At 31.3% G+C, this 16,887-nt stretch overlaps 1 protein-coding gene across 2 annotated transcripts in view; it reads left to right on the top strand.

Moving 5' to 3' along the window:
- Positions 1–16,887, top strand: part of grm8a (glutamate receptor, metabotropic 8a) — a 226,784-nt gene that overhangs the window by 166,182 nt on the left and 43,715 nt on the right. For both annotated transcript variants that reach the window (XM_051107301.1, XM_051107300.1), the window contains exons 5-6: positions 2,278–2,432; positions 4,054–4,191. In XM_051107301.1, the coding sequence (XP_050963258.1) occupies positions 2,278–2,432; positions 4,054–4,191 (293 nt within the window). The remainder of the gene's footprint in view (positions 1–2,277; positions 2,433–4,053; positions 4,192–16,887) is intronic.

The raw sequence follows: 16,887 nt of genomic DNA, 5'->3' as shown, positions 1-16,887 counted from the left end.
CTCAAGTTACGTGGACTTTTAAAGTTAAGAAGAAAATGAGAGTTAAATGTTGGGCTTATTAACAGATTGAGTAAGGGCAGACGAACTAATTTCCACTGTGAAAGATACAGCGAGACCATAAAAAATTAAAGAGTGAAAAAGTAGTCGGTTCCTGCTAAACAAGTGACTTTAAAAAGCCTGGAAAAATAAAATCCTTTGAACCTAAAATCAAACATTTTATACATTTTTAATTTCATGATTAAAAATATTGATATTAATCTTTATTTATTAAATTTACTATTTATTATTAATTATTTACTAAAGTAAGCAGAAAATACAAAAGTAAAAAAGTACAAACTATAATAATAATAACACTGATTGGAGTTTATTTATGTATTTATTTAGACTATGCCAGGCATCTAAAATATTATTTTGTTTTTAATCAGTTTTTTTTTTTTTTGTTATTTGTAGTAATAACCTTTGACAATAAAAAACTTTGACAACAACAGTGTACTACAGTAATTACTTAATAACTAAAACAGAAAATACTATACTATAAAGACATACTTAAATCGATAAATAATAAAAAAATTACAAAACAACAAAATTACTTTAACTATAATTAAAATAAATAAATAAATATTCTATAATATAACCTGCATTTTAAAAAGAAATTGACATTTATAATTCTACAATATAACCTATAAAATCCTAATAAAAATGACAAAACACAACAAAATTACTAGAACTTCAACCAAAAAAACAAACAAACAAAAACAAAAAATGAAAATACAAAAATTATAAATAAGAATTAATTATCTCCCTTTCTCTATAATACCTAATAAATAATAGAATAACTAAAAAAACAAACAAAAAAAAAATATAAATATAATATATATATAATTGTACTAAAATGTAATAAATAGTATAAAGACAAACTTAAAACAATAACTAATAAAATTACAACAATAGTATATATTCTACAATATAACCTAAATTTAAAAATAAATAATTAAATAATTAAAATGACAAAACACAAATTGCTAAAACTTTAACAAAAAAAAAGAAAAAAAACAAGCAAAAAAAAAGAATTAAGAATTAATTATCTCTCTCTATGATACCTAATAAATAATGGAATAACTACAATTTAAAAAATAAAATAAAAAACAATCAGTTTAATTCAATAGAAAATTAAAGCAGAAAATACAAAAGTACTAATTAATTTGAAATATAAACTATAATAATAATAATAATAATATAAAAAAAAGTAACACTGATTTAAGTAGGCTATTTATTTACTTATTTATACTATGCCAGGCATATAAAGTATTACTTTATTTTGTTTCTAATCAATTTGTTTAGGTAAAATGTACATAACCACTGAAATACAAAAACAGGGCCAATTTAGATTTATTTTTTTGTAGTAATAACCTTTGACAATAAAAAAAAAAAACTTTGACAACAATGTACTAAAATAATAAACTTAATTGTAAAATTAATAAATAGTATAAAGAAGTACTTAAAACAATAACTAATACAATTAAAGAATAAATAATAAAAAAAAATACAAATTAATTGTGTCTCTCTCTCTATGATACATAAGAAATACTACAATAAAAAAACGTAAAAAAAAAAAAAAACTTATTTGAGTTACTGAATTTCTTTCCTGAATCATTATTTAGTCCAACTTAAAAAAAAAAGAAAAGAAAAAAAAAAAGATCTTTAGATTACAAATGTATATATGCAAATTGATTAACCCTAATTTTACAATAAATAAATAAATAAATAAAACAGTATTGTTGTGTTATATATAGATTTGTCTATCTAGCTGATAGATAATAAGCATTGGGTTTGACTCTGAATCAGACCTTTCCATTATTGGTTTCCGCAGTTTCTTGTTTTGGCCTCAGTGATGTAATGTTTGGCCTTAATCCTCAGTTAATTTGCTCTTTCCAGTCTGACAGTGACAGAATGTTCTAGCAGCTTGACAGCGCTCCTGTCCTCTCTCTCCAATCCCTCTCAATAAAATACACACACAATACATGAGTGAGAAGCAGACAGCTTGACAAGACGTTCTCAAGGCTGACCGTCGATATCCCAGCTTTAGATCTCCAGGCCCATCCGAGTGTCTTTATTTGAATATCAGTCGCTGAGTTACAGCAAACAGATGCCGGCGGCTCCCGACGTACATTTATCTGAAGCGCAGATAAGATACGCGCAGCGTCAAGCGTGAGAAATGGATGTGCTGGCGGTGCGTGCTGTTGTTTGAAGCTGATGTATCATTGTTTATGTCTGCAGACGAGTGCTGGATGCTGCCAAGAGGAGCAACCAGACGGGTCATTTCCTGTGGGTGGGGTCTGACAGCTGGGGCTCCAAGATCTCACCGGTCATTCAGCAGGAAAGAGTGGCAGAAGGGGCCATTACCATCCTGCCCAAACGTGCCACGGTGGAAGGTACGTACGTGTGAAAACATAATTGACTAATACACTGCCACTCAAAAATCTGGGGGCAGTAAGATTGTCTTTGCTCACCAAGGCTGCTCAAAAATACAGTAAAAACTGGAAAAATGTGAAATATTATTGCAATTTAAAAGAACTGTTTTGTATTTGAATGTGTTTTAAAATGTCATTTATTCCTGTGATGCAAAGCTGAATTTACTCCAGTCTTCAGTGTCACATGATCCTTCAGAAATCATTCTAATATGCTGATTTGCTGCTCAAGAAACATTTCTGATTATTATCAATGTTAAAAACAGTTGTGCGGCTTCATATTTCAGGATTCTTTGATGAACAAAGTTTGAAAGAACTGAATAAAAAAGTATTTTTTAAATAAATCTACATTAAAAAAAAAAAAAAAGTCATTAAAATTTCAATATCGCATATTTTTTTTTCTAGTTTTAAAAAACGTTTGAAATTTTTTTTTAATTTAAATTATTTAAAGTTTTTATAAACCAGTAATCACACAACTGGAAAAATTATAAAAAAAAAAAAACATGGCAAGTTATGAAAATCATTTTATTTTATTTTATTTTATTTTATTTTATTTTATTTTATTTTATTTTATTTTATTTTATTATTTTACTTTATTTTGTCAATAATGTATTTTGGGCAAATATCTTGTTGCAAATTGAATTGAATTGAATTGAATTGAATTTTTCTTAATTTTATTTAATTTTATTTAATTTTATTTTATCCTTTTAGCAAATATCTTACAGTCATCCCAGTATTTTTTTTCATTTAATCTTACTTTATTTAATTACATTTTATTTTGTCCTTTGTCAATTCATGTATTTTGGGCAAATATCTTGCAGTCATCTCAGTATTTAATTTAATTTAATTTAATTTAATTTAATTTAATTTAATTTAATTTAATTTAATTTAATTTAATTTAATTATTTTTTTCTTAATTTTATTTTGTCCTTTGTCAATTAATGTATTTTGGGCAAATATCTTGCAGTTATCTCAGTATTAGATGTAATTTAATTTAATTTAATTTAATTTAATTTAATTTAATTTAATTTAATTTAATTTAATTTAATTTAATCAATTCATGTATTTTTTTATTATAATATGTACACATATTCTTTGCTATTAGATAAAGTTCAAACTGATTCACCAGATTCTCATAGACTTGCATTGCTGTTTAGGAATTCAGTTAGTATGCTTCTCATCTCCGCTAGATTGCATTGCTCAGACTTAGTGGAGATATTTATTCCTGTGTCACACAAGCATTGCAAACAATTAGCATCATGGTCTGACACTTAATACCGTATCCATATAGCGCAGAGCGCATCCGAGCCTCCTCCTGGTCGTTGTCTGCACTCAAGTAATCATAGCGCTGTCCCTCAAGCGCCGGCTCTCAGGCCTGCAGGCACCAGCTCGGGAATAGACCCACCAATTAGAGCACTTTTGTCAGAACACATTGTATAATTGTGTCTTTGGGGACAGGGATTAGACGCAGACATCCAGACAGGAATACCGGCGAGGATTTGCGCATGCTCTGCCACTTCACTGACACGATTGTGTGTCATTCTTTCAGATGCTTATCTTCTTTTCCTCACGTCTCTCTCCTCAGCTTTCGATCGTTACTTCCGGAGCCGCTCGCTCTCCAACAACAGAAGAAACGTGTGGTTTGCTGAGTTCTGGGAAGAGAACTTTGGATGCAAATTGGGGATGCATGGAAAACGGCCAGGAAGCCTTAAAAAGTGCACCGGTAAGATGCTTTTTGTTTGCGTTCGGTCTATTATTCAACCCGTTTTGCTGTGTTCAACGATTTAAATCTAAAAAAATTAATGGTTTTAAAGAAATAATTCAGCTAGACATGAAAATAAGCTGAAAATGTGCTTTCCCCGGGCCATCCAAGATCCAAATGAGTTTGTTTCTTCATCAAATTTGGAGAAATGTAGCCTTCAGTGGATCATTTGCAGTGAACGGGTGCCGTCGGAATGAGAGTCCAAACATCTGATCAAAACATCACAATAATCCACACCACTCCAGTCCATCAATAAATGCCTTGAGAAGAAATAAATTCATGACACTTCCTCCAGTGAAAAAGTTGTATGGTCTGAATCAGGAGAGAAATCTGCACAGATCAAGCTCCGTTTACAAGTTCTTAATGTGAGAGAAAAACAGGAGAGGGAATTTATCACCGGAGAATGCGTTGTTATTGATTATGGACTCGTATTTTAGCCGAAAGTAATGATTTGACGTTAAAAACTGATAGATAGGAGAATTGATAAACTGGAGTGGTGTAGATTATTGTGATGTTTTTTCAAGCTGTTTGGACTCTCATTCTGACGGCACCCATTCACTGCAAACGATCCATTGGTGAGCAAGTGATGCAATGTTAATGAAGAAACAAACTCATCTACATCTTTGATGGACTGAGGGTGAGTATATTATCTGCGAATGTTCATTTTAGTGTGAACTATTCCTTTAAAAAAATAATGCAACAAAAGCGAAATGGTTTGAAGCGCAGTGCTTTGCACGGACAGGAAGTGACACGTCTCTGTGAGGCTGTCAGGTGCCCCAGTTTGAGCAGTCAATGCAAACAAAGTGTGTTCCCGCCGTAAGCCCTCAGACAGACGTTTGGGTGACATTTGGACCGTTTCCAGTGTCTGACTTCAACGCACCTTTCTTTCCTCTCTCCTGCCTTATACGAGGCCACGTGTGACAGTCTAACGGGCTGTTCACATAGAAAACACTCTTGCGTTAAAAATAGAAAGACAGAGCGCAATACAGTTTAGCAGAAGGCACGTTTATGGGTACATTAACTCCTGTTCTGCACAGTTCCACATAGATACAGCTTGTTTGGTCAAGCTGCAACTGTAAGGATTCGATATACTCAAGATATTTGACCCGTTTCTAATTAGTCCATTGATTTACAACTGGCATTTTACATTGAGATGATTAAATCTGCATGTCAAAACTTCGCCAGGGCCCCAAAACTCCTTTAGACCCCAGAGGATTAACCATGTAATTCTACTGCATGTTTACAAAAGCAAAAAGCCCCAAGAAGCCATGGTTTACAGTGAATGTGTAACAGCTCAGGGGCGTTGTTAGGCACGACACCTTAGCTATTATAAATTCACTGTAAACCACGGCTTCACGGGGCTTATTGCTTTTATAAAATGGTTATTCCATGTACGCAGTAAGGTTTCACAAAATGAAACCGAGCAAATAAAGTGTAATGATATTAATAAAAACATTATTCTTCCGCCAAACAATGTAGTTCCTCAGAATGGGTTGTGGTTGTGACAAAGTGGTTGCCGAGCAACACACAAAGGTGTATGTTTGTAGAGTAATTTACAACAGCTTTGAACACGGCTCAACCAATCAGAATCAAGGGCTGGAACTATCCGTTTTATAAATAGATAAACAACCTAACAAATGTGACCCTGGACCACAAAACCAGTCATAAGTCGCACAGGTTTATTTGTAGCAATAGCCAACAATACATTGTATGGGTCAAAATTATCTATTTTTCTTTTATGCCAAAAATCATTAGGATATTAAGATCATGTTCCATGAAGATGTTTTGTAAATTTCCTATCGTAAATGTATCAAAACGTAGTAATACGCATTATAGATGAGTGTTAATGATTATTCATCATCTGGAAGCTGAATAAAAAAAGCTTTCCACTGATGTGTGGTTGTTAGGAAAGGACTGTATTTGGCCGAGATACAACTATTTGAAAATCTAGAATCTGAGGATGCAAAAAAATCAAAATATTGAGAAAATCGCCTTTACATTTGTCGAAATTAAGTTCTTAGCAATCCATATTACTAATCAAAAATTAAGTTTTGATATATTTACAATAGGAAATGTACAACATACCTCAACTGAACATGATCTTTACTTAATATGCTAATGATTTTTGGCATAAAAGAAAAATTGGGAATTTCGACCCATACAATGTATTGTTAGCTATTGCTACAAATATACCCCTGCTACTTATGACTGATTTTGTGGTCCAGGGTCACATATATATTTTAAAATTGTTTTGCATACCTGTTGCTGCTATAGTAATGACACATTACAAACATTTACATGCCTTTCTTCTCTTTCTTCTTTTTATTAATTTATTTATTGCAAATTACAGTAGGTAATTCAGCCAGATATTTTTTTTCATGGGTGGTAGGAGTAAAACAGACATATTCATACAGCAATAAAATCATAAACTGACCGCTGTAAATGTTGACAGTCACTTACATCCTGGTGAGGAACAATTTCCATTCAAATTAGGCTTTAGGTAATGTTGATTTGTTTTTATACTAGTATTATTTCAAATAGTGTTTTTCAGTAAAAGTTCATATACTATTAATGCAGATGAATAACAATGAACAATAGCATATTTTTAAATTAAAGTTAACGTAGATTAACAAATGCTGAAAAAAATGTTCATTTTTAACTAATGATACCTAATGCATGGTGTTAGATGTTATTAAATTAACATTTATTGGAAATTAGTTCTGTTTTGGCTGTCAAGCTCTTAAAAATAAAAAATAACTAGTATTATTGTTTTAAAAAATAATATGGGCTGATCTCTACAGTTGTTATGATACATTTTGCTGGGGGGAATGTTGTAACAACAATAGGGAACCAATCTGTTGTCAGCCTGGAGCTGCCTGTCCACACACACACACACGCACACATGCACACATGCACTGGTCAGATGGAGAGGAATCTCAGTGTGTGTTGTGAGTCACTGCGCTAATTTGAGGGCAGCACAGAGCGCGTGACACAGAGAAGATCTCGTCTACCTGAGTGCGTCACTGCTCATGAGAGACTGCAATGGTCCTACAAGCTCACCCGACAAAATGAGCCCAGACAAACCAGGGTCAGACTAACAAAGCGACCGTGACTGTGTCGGTCAACAGAGCCTGAATATCCACCTTGAGCTGCTGCATCCGAATTCAGATAACACAGGCATCTGCTGAGACGCGTGACTGCGGATTTTAAAGGAATAGTTCACCCAAAAGTGAAAAAAGTGTTTTTTCTTCATCAGAACAGATTTGGAGAAATGTAGCGTTACATCACTTGCTCACCAATGGATGTGAATGGGTGCCGTCAGAATGAGAATCCAAACAGCTGATAAAAAACATCACAACAATCCACAAGAAATGCACACCACTCCAGTCCATCAGTTAACATCCTTGTGTAAAATCCATCATAGTGTTGCATGATATACCGGTACTTAAAAAGTATTGCGATACCTTGCTTTTAAAAATGGTACGATTCCACATTTTACTAGTACCGGTACTTTAAGAATGCGTTTTAATAAGAGCCATATTTCTGAGCGTTTGTGTTAGTGAATGGCACAGACGTTTTTGTTACTACACACGTACGCGTGACGCTCGTAGTGCCGCCTCAATTTATGAGTACATGAATGTAATCTCTAGAACTACTTCTTGAGCATTTTACAGTTTCTGTTGTGGAAAACTATCATCATATAATGAAGACCCTAAAGGTCTTCACAGCAACCAGTAAAAATAAAAGTTTGATTTAACTTGACAGTCAGAAATATAATAATATATTACTTAATGTAAAGTTAGAATTACTACTACTACTAATAAAAATATTATTAAAACAATGTTTAAGGAATGTTTATTTATTTACCAGAAAATTGTAAATACACAACACAGTATTTCTGAAAAAAAGAAAGAAATATCTTATAATAAACTCTTTATCAAATCTAATTATCCTTTATAAATTCATTAGATAAATTCATTGATTATTAAAATGTAATCAAATGATTAAAATAGAATCCAGAAAATTAATGGAAAACAGAGATTCACAAAAAAAACTGAATTTGCGAAAAATTTAGACGTATTTCACAGGGCCTTAAAAACATGTCATTTTTGTTAAACTTTTAATAAATTGCTGTTAAATTCTGCAATTCTGCATTTCAATTAATTAGACATGCTTTTTGATAAATATTTAAGTAACCATTAAAATAGAGTCTAGAAAATTTTAAATGTAATTTCAGAAAAAATAAAACAGATTTTATAAAGCCCTCTTTATTTAATTTGTTTCTTTGTTTTATTGTAGTTGTCCTTAGTAGTTCTTATTATTAATAACAAAGATAAAATAACAAAAAATGACTATGTCATGATATAAAATGTTGTTGTGAAATAAAATTACTATATCATGAAATGAGATTTGGCTTTATCCTTTTAGCTAACTTAACAATATGGTAAAAGATCTCTACATACTACAGGCTCGTTCACCATAATCCTGTGTTGTGACACTGGCCTGTGATTATTATTATTTTATTTTTTATTTTTTTAAAGGGAGGATGAAATGCTTTGTTTTAATAGATAAAATAACTATGATCTTCGTTCGGATCATCTATTATTCAATTACTTTTCCTGTTCTATGTTTTTTCGCAGTATCGGTTCAGTCGTAGTATTGTGATATTTTAGTCAGGTATCGTATCGAAGTCAAAATTTTGGTATTGTGATAACACTAATAAATCATTAAGATGTTTTAACTTCAAAGCATTGCTTCTGGCTAAAATATAAGTCCATAACAACAAACTTTTATTATTTCAAATGAGCAAGGAAAATCCGCAATACGACCTGCTATATAATACAAAAAGAAATAACACGCTCGCAGCAGAGCTGCTATTAAATCTACAGTATGGAGGAGAATGAAATTAGCAGTCGAGCAGTAAAAAAAGCCATTGTGAGTGACACAGCATTTTAATGTCTCTGTGAATGTGTGCTTAGAAAAGTGCACCAGGGGAACGAACGCAACCCTCTGCTTTTATATTAGGAAACTTCCGCCACTTCTGAGAGAATGTGCTTGACATAATGAACATAATTATACATCACACACACCGCCACCACTCACATTTCGTGACATCTCAGTCATTCGCAGTATGAGTTGTTTTTCTCACCCGAAACACAACAACGGCACCATCAGGAAAGCGGAAAACTTCATCACGCTTTTCAAACAAATGAACAAATCATCACACCCAGCAGTCCTCATGAAAGCAGCACACGCTTTTAGCAACTTAGTTCAAGCAGATAAATATGGAAGCTCGTTTTCTACACGGGATAGAAATTAAAGGTAATTGTGACTTTGTTTTTTTTATCACACTTTTGACTTTTTCCCTCAGAATTCTGTTCTCAGTTTATATCTTGCAATTGTGAGTTTACATCTCACAATTCTGCCTTTTTTTTTTTTTTTTTTTGAATTGTGTTTGCATTTAGTAATTCTGCCCTTTTCTTTACATCTTGCAATTTTGAATCGATTTCTTCTTGTCAAAGATGTGGGTTCGGACAGCAATTAAATTACCACACAGCCTTGGTGTTTGCCTGAAAAACAGTAGGTAATTTTAACAGTAGGGTATTTTTACGCGGGTAGTAAGAGATAAACACCAAGATTCTCAATTTGGATGGCAATAAAATTACCGACCACAATTACAAGTCCGAATCAGCTTTAGTTAACGTAGATTTGTAGGTTTATATACTAGTACTATTTTTACATTTCTTGCAATTTTCTTATAAATCTGAATTCTAAATTTAACCCTTGCAATTTTTACTTTTTTTCTTAATTCTGAGTTTACATCTCACAATTCTGACTTTTTTTTTCAGAATTCTGAGTTTAAATCTCACATTTCAGATTTTTCCTCCTCAAAATTCTGTTTACATTTTATAGTTCTGAGAAGGAAGTTGCAGTTCTCTGAATTCTGAGTTTAACTCTAGCAATTGACTTTTTTCTTATAATTTTACATCTTACAATTTCCCCTCACAATTATTACTTTTTAAGAAATCTTGCATTTTTTCCCCCTCTGAATTCTGAGTTTAACTCTCACGTTTGTGATTTTGTTTCTCTTCATTCTGAGTTTAACTCTCACAACTCTGCCTTTTTTCTTAGAATACTGAGTTTACGTATCAGAATTGTAACTTTTATTTCAGAACTCTGAATTTAAATCTCACAATTCAGATCCCCCCCCCTCAAATTCTCTTTACATCTCACAATTCTGCCTTGTTTTTTCTTAGAATTGTAGATTTGCATTTAGTAATTTGCCCTTTTCTTTACATCTTGCAATTTTGAATATTTTCAAATCTTTTTAAATCTTGCAATTATTTGTTTTTCTCTGAATTCTGAGTTTAACTCTCACAATTCAGACTTTTGTGATTTTTTTTTTTTTTTTTTTTTTTTTTTTTTTGCGATTAACTATCGCAAATCTTTTATTTTTTTTTTACATATCAGAATTTTTACTTTTCTCAAATTTCTGAATTTAAATCTCACAATTCAGATTTTTTCCCAACTCAAATTGTTTATGTCTCACAATTCTGAAAAAAAAAAAAAAAAAAAAAAAAAAAGAATTGTACGATAATTTGCAATTCTCTCAATTCTGAGTTAAGCTCTTTTTCTTATAATTCTAAGTTTACATCTTACAATTTTGACTTTTTTTATCCCAATTTTTTTTGGTTTGTTTGTTTTTAGAATTCTCAGTTTAAATCTCAGTTATTTATTTTCTCAGAATTCCGTTTAACGCCTGTAAATCTGGCATTTTCTCTGAACTCTAAATTTACCTCTCAAAATTCAGATTTTGTCTTAGAATTCAGAATTCTGAGGAAAAAAAGTTAGAATTGTGGAAAAAGTAACAACTGAGAGATAAAAAGTCACAATTATCTTTTCATTTCCCCCCTCCTCTTAAATGTTGTGTTGTATTATGTAATGTTGTGTATTAATGCAGCTTTGAGTCCAAGGCAAATTTCCTAAATAATAAAGTATATAAATTTAACTCTAACTCCAAACAGATTTCATCATCATATAATGTAGAAACCTTTACTCTATGATATGTTTTAATTTGTCTAAAAGTGTATATTTCTGAAATGTTTACTAGGTATGCGGCACCATGTTCGTGAAGGATCTCCTCTGCTTGTTTTGCAGTGTGAATGCAGTGTTTTAGTGAATGAAGCATCGGGGTCATTGTGGCGGTCACAATAGATTTTGATGTCAGCCAGTGATGGAGTTTGTAAGGGCAGAAAATGCCAGGTGCATTTTTTGTCGCATTGCAGTGACATGCATTAATGCAAAATTAAAATTTAATTAGAACTACATGCTTTAATGCCTTAATATAAAGCATTAGTCATCACTGTGTCTTGGTTTGCATATATGTATCTGTAAACAGTGCGTATGAGAGATTTATGTGTGTCAGATCTTAATTTGTGCATCTTGGTTTTTACACCCCCAGTTCTGTATGAAAACAATGATTGCACAATGAATAATGACAGCTTTAACGGTCTAATTGATATCGTTTTGCTCTCTCATTATGAAGCCTCCATCTACTTCCAGTTGCATGTGGAAATGTTATCGACAGGCTGCCACAGCTGATGCAAACCTCTCTGCGTGCAACACACTCTCATTTTAATGCACGCAGTAGCTCAAGCCACAAGGCCAGGGTCACATACCAAAAGGAACGAGGCACAGGACTTACAATGCTGGTCGTGTGTGCAGAATCAGGGGACGCTGAGCCCAGGGGCGTGTTTTTACAACTATGTTTAAGCTTAATGGAAAAGGGAGATGTGGGTAATGAAAACTGACCGAAATAGAGCGCTTTCAGTGTTTGCTAAGGTAAGCATCACTGTTGCTAGTGCTCAGGCTTAGGGATTTGACAAGCCCTCTAACCTTAAGTATTAAACATCAGTGTTTAACTCATTTTTCTATGGAAGCCTGTTTCCACCACTAAATAAAAAATAAAAAGGTTATTGCGACTTTTTAATCTCAGAATTGTAAGATACAAACTTGCAATTCTGACCTTTTTCCTCAGAATGAGGTGATATAAACTCGCAATTGCGAGAAGAAAACTCTTTAATTCCGAGTTTTAAACTCGCAAATCTGAGAAAGAAAGTCGCAATTCAGAATTGTGAAATAACTCTCAATTACCCCTTTTCCGGTGGCGGTAATTTATCAGATTTCTCACAATTCTGACTTTTCTTTTCAGAATTGCGAGTATATATCTCACAATTCTGTGAAAAAGTCAGAATTGCAAGATATAAACTCACAATTGCAAGAAAAGAAAAAAATCTGAACTGCAATATATATGTATTTAAATATACACATTTATATATATATATAATCTCAGAATTGTGTGTATATATATATATATATATATATATATATATATATATATATATAAACAAAAAACTTTTATTTTTGATTTTGGATGTGACTAATCGTGATAAATTATTTGACAGCATTAATATATACTAATATATATAGTCACATCCAAATAAAAGTTTTTTGTTTACATAATATATGTGTGTGTACTGTGTATATTTATAATATATATATATATATATATATATATATATATATATATAAATGACACATGCATGTATATTTAAGAAAAATATTTTATATAACAAAAATATTTATATTTAATATCAATTATATGAATATAAATATATACATGGAAATAAATATTAATATTTTTAAAATATATACTGTGTGTGTGTATGTTTATATATACATAATAAATATACACCGAATACACACATATTATGTAAACTAAAAACTTTTATTTTGGAATTTGGATGTGACTAATCGTGATTAATCGTTTGACAGCACTAACATATATATATATATATATATATATATATATATATATATATATATATATATATATATATATATAAATAATGTGTCTATTTAAATATATTAATTGCAATTCTGACTTTTTTTTCTTGCAATTATGATCTTATATCTTTCTGATACAATTCTGACTTTATATATTGCTAAATAAGCTAAAGAAAAATAAACACAAAATAAACAATAATAATATATTTGTTAGCCAAATATACCTTTTAAAAGTTTGGGGCCAGTAGTAAGTATTTTTTTTAATGTATATATACAAGATGATATATTGATTACAAGTTAGAGTATTTCTATTTCAAATAAATACTGTCCTTTCAAACTTTCTATTTATTAAAGAATCCTGAAAAAAAAAAAAAAAAAAACATTTTCAAGGTTTCCACAAGGTTTCCTTTTAGTATAATAATAATGATAATTTTTTTTAAACAATTATCAATAATTTAGCTCTAATAATAATTGAGCAGCAAATCAGCACATTAAAATGATTTCTGAAGGATCAAGTGACTCTCAAGACTGGAGTAATGATGCTGAAAATTCAGCTTTGCATCAGAAGAATTAATTGTATTTTATTATATATTGTAATAGTAAACATTTATTTTAAATTGTAATATTATTTTACAATTTTACAGATTTTAATGCATTTTTGAACAAATAATTGCAGCTTTGCTGACCGTAAGAGTCTTTCAAAAACATTTAAAAATCTTACTGAACAGTACAATGAACTTCTTAATAAAAACAATTGTGTGCTAAGAGTTTTTTTTTTTTTTATTAAAATTATGCATTCTGGTCATATTTTTGAAGTGCCAGTTCTGTTATATATGCGGATGGATCTTATAATTGTCCAGTCAATGAATGTATTTCCCAGCCGTCCGCTCGTCTCTTTACAAGCGATCAGGCCTGTTTAATTACGCCTCGGCCGTGATCCGTGTCACTACGACACGCGCCCTCGTGATTGATTCCACGCCGGCAGATTGTTTTCCATGTTGATGATGCAAAGGTCACAATATCAGCATTAATAAAATCGTCAGAGAGCGCGTGCAGATCTCGAGCGGTCTTGACACTCGCGTTTGTGTTTCTGCACCAGTGGTGTACGTTATTGTGCAACTAACAGCCCTTGTTTACTCACTCATTGACCTAACGAGACACCATCCGCAACTTCATTACAGACGAGCCTGGCGTTTCAGCTCCGCTTCACTGTCTTCAGTCATTAGACGTATCGATGCTGGCAATCGATGGTTTAATTTAGAAAACAGCGGTATGGAAGACTTGCCCGTGTGTTGTATTTAACGTCTCGGCTGTGTAGGATCACCGGCAGCATGGCCGTCGCTGTTTACAAGAATGAGTCTATAAATATTTGAAACGACACTTCTACCTGGCTGAAGCGTCTTTGGAACAAGCTTTTTTTGTCCTGACACAGGACTGTGGCTGACGGTGTGTCTTTTTTTGAGGCAGGTACATATAGAATCAAAGATAGAATCACAAAGATTCCCCTAAATGCACCGGATTGCATTAGTGTTGACATGGGCGTTGAGAAAATTGTGGTGCTGTTTACTAAGAGCCGATCCGTCCCTTCAGCCTTTGTCACATCATACAGAGTTATTTAAGCCACCTCCAACTTTCAAGTACTGAGGGTTTGAACAAGATCACAGAAATGCATAAGAGTTTGTGCACAGCTTTGTTTGCATTTCTTTCCCGTTTCCTTTGTCAAAAGTGTTGTTGATTTGGATTTGTTTTATTTTTGTATCGTTGAAATATTAGAGTTTTTATCCATGTGTTACATCAGTTTTTCTTTGTTAATTTTCCATTTAATTATTTATTTATTTAGTCATTATATTTTTGGTAGTTTTTACAGATGTTTATGTAATTTATTAGTTTTTATTTCAGATGTTGTTTTATTTTAGATTTAGATTTAGTAAATCAAGCATTTGTACAACATTTAGCACATTAAACCTAATTAAAATGAGAAATGTGAGAAACTGCTTTGCAACTAGCTGAATTTTAAGTGTTTATTTAAAAAAAAATTGTAACAATTAATGAAAATACTATTATTTATTTATTTATTTATTTATTTTTCTCTAGTTTATTGTAAAACACTTCAAAGTGTTTTAAAACTGCATTTTTGCTAAATAAAATTATTAATTTCTAAATAAAAATATAATATTAGCAGTATAGTATATTTGCATTAAAAAATCTTATTGATTCTGGTAGTTTATATTATAATATCATGTTTTTATTTTTAATACATAAGGAATTTTATCATTTCAGGTTTTTTTGTAATTTTGTTATTTTTGTTATTTTTTATAGATGTGTATGTAATTTATTCATTTTTATTTTAGATATACTTACTATTTTAGTACATCAAGCATTGGTACATTTAGAAGAACATTAAATTAAAATGAGAAATGTGAGAAATGCCTTGACAACTAGCAAGTGTTTATTTAAATTATTATTTTTAATTAAATAAATAAATAAATAAATAAATAACTGGAATTTTAACCCATATATTTGGTCAACCAATGTATTATTATCATTCTTTTTCTTATTATTCTTTTTTTCTAACATATTGTATAACACTTTGGTCAACATGTTTTTATAATTGCATTTTGCAAAATAAAATTAATAATTACTAAATGAAAATATAATTTTTATTTATTTATTTATTTTTTTTTTTTTGCAATTTTGTTGTATTCTTGTTATTTTTGGTAATTCTTACAGAATGTCTATGTAATTTATTAATTTCTATTGTAGATTTAGTTTCGTTATTTTAGCACATCAAGCATTTGTACATTTAGTACAACATTAAACTAAATTAAAATGAGAGATGTGGGGAATGCCTGGGCAACTAGCCGCATTTTAAAATAAAATAAAATAAATACATTTAAACTGTATATTTTGTCAAATTTATTTTAATTTTTCCCTCTTTAACTTATTGTAAAACACTTTAATTAATTATTATTAATGTTTTTTTTTTTTTTTTTTTTTTTTTGGCTAAGTAAAATGATTAATTTCTAAATAAAAATATATAAGTATTAAAAAAATCTTACTGACCATGAATGATGGTTTATATTACAGTGTTCTGTTTTTATTTTGAATAAATAAGCAATGGTAAGTGATTGAATGAGTGAGCATTTTGGGACTCTTTCTATCTCATGAAGTTCTTGTTTTCACTTCATCTCGGTCACACTGACAGCGATTTGCAGTGACAAAGCAACTGGAAGCCATTCATTTTCGATGAGAGCTGGTCATTTGAGGAGACGTGAGTTGCAGCAACCGCTAGTGATTTGACAAGTTCATTTTATGCAAAAATCACGCACTGACTAATCGAGTAGGAATGCTATCTTTAACGTGACAACATAACTTGGCAAAAGCACTATATTTCTATTTCATCCGAAACTCCAGATCAGAATGCAAAAGTGAACAGACTCCCATGTGCATCTGAAAAAAAAGACAAAGAGATGTGTTTTCACCTCCCTAAATAACAGCACTATTAGCTCTCAGTGGGTAACAGGCATGACATTATTAGCCGAACGATGGAAGTCTGACGTTCTCGGCTGTTCTGAGAGTTTTGTGGTTCATCATCGCACTTGTGAAGATCACGCACTCTCTTCAGACTCATTGATCTCTCAGACATAAGAGTGCTAGTCTTCTTAGGCAGGAGACATAATGGAGTAAAGGGGTTTTTGAAGACGGCAGGCGGTGTTTGGAGTGCCATGCTGTGAATGCTAAAAGAGCTGCTTTTTCCCCCATCATGCCCTCAGAAACCCGGTGTCACGCTGAAATTCACATGCTTGGCTT

This window comes from Labeo rohita, chromosome 4, assembly GCF_022985175.1.
Source record: "Labeo rohita strain BAU-BD-2019 chromosome 4, IGBB_LRoh.1.0, whole genome shotgun sequence".
NCBI lineage: Eukaryota > Metazoa > Chordata > Actinopteri > Cypriniformes > Cyprinidae > Labeo > Labeo rohita.
The sequence above is the reverse complement of the archived record's forward strand: the minus strand, read 5'-3'. Positions and strand labels throughout refer to the sequence as shown.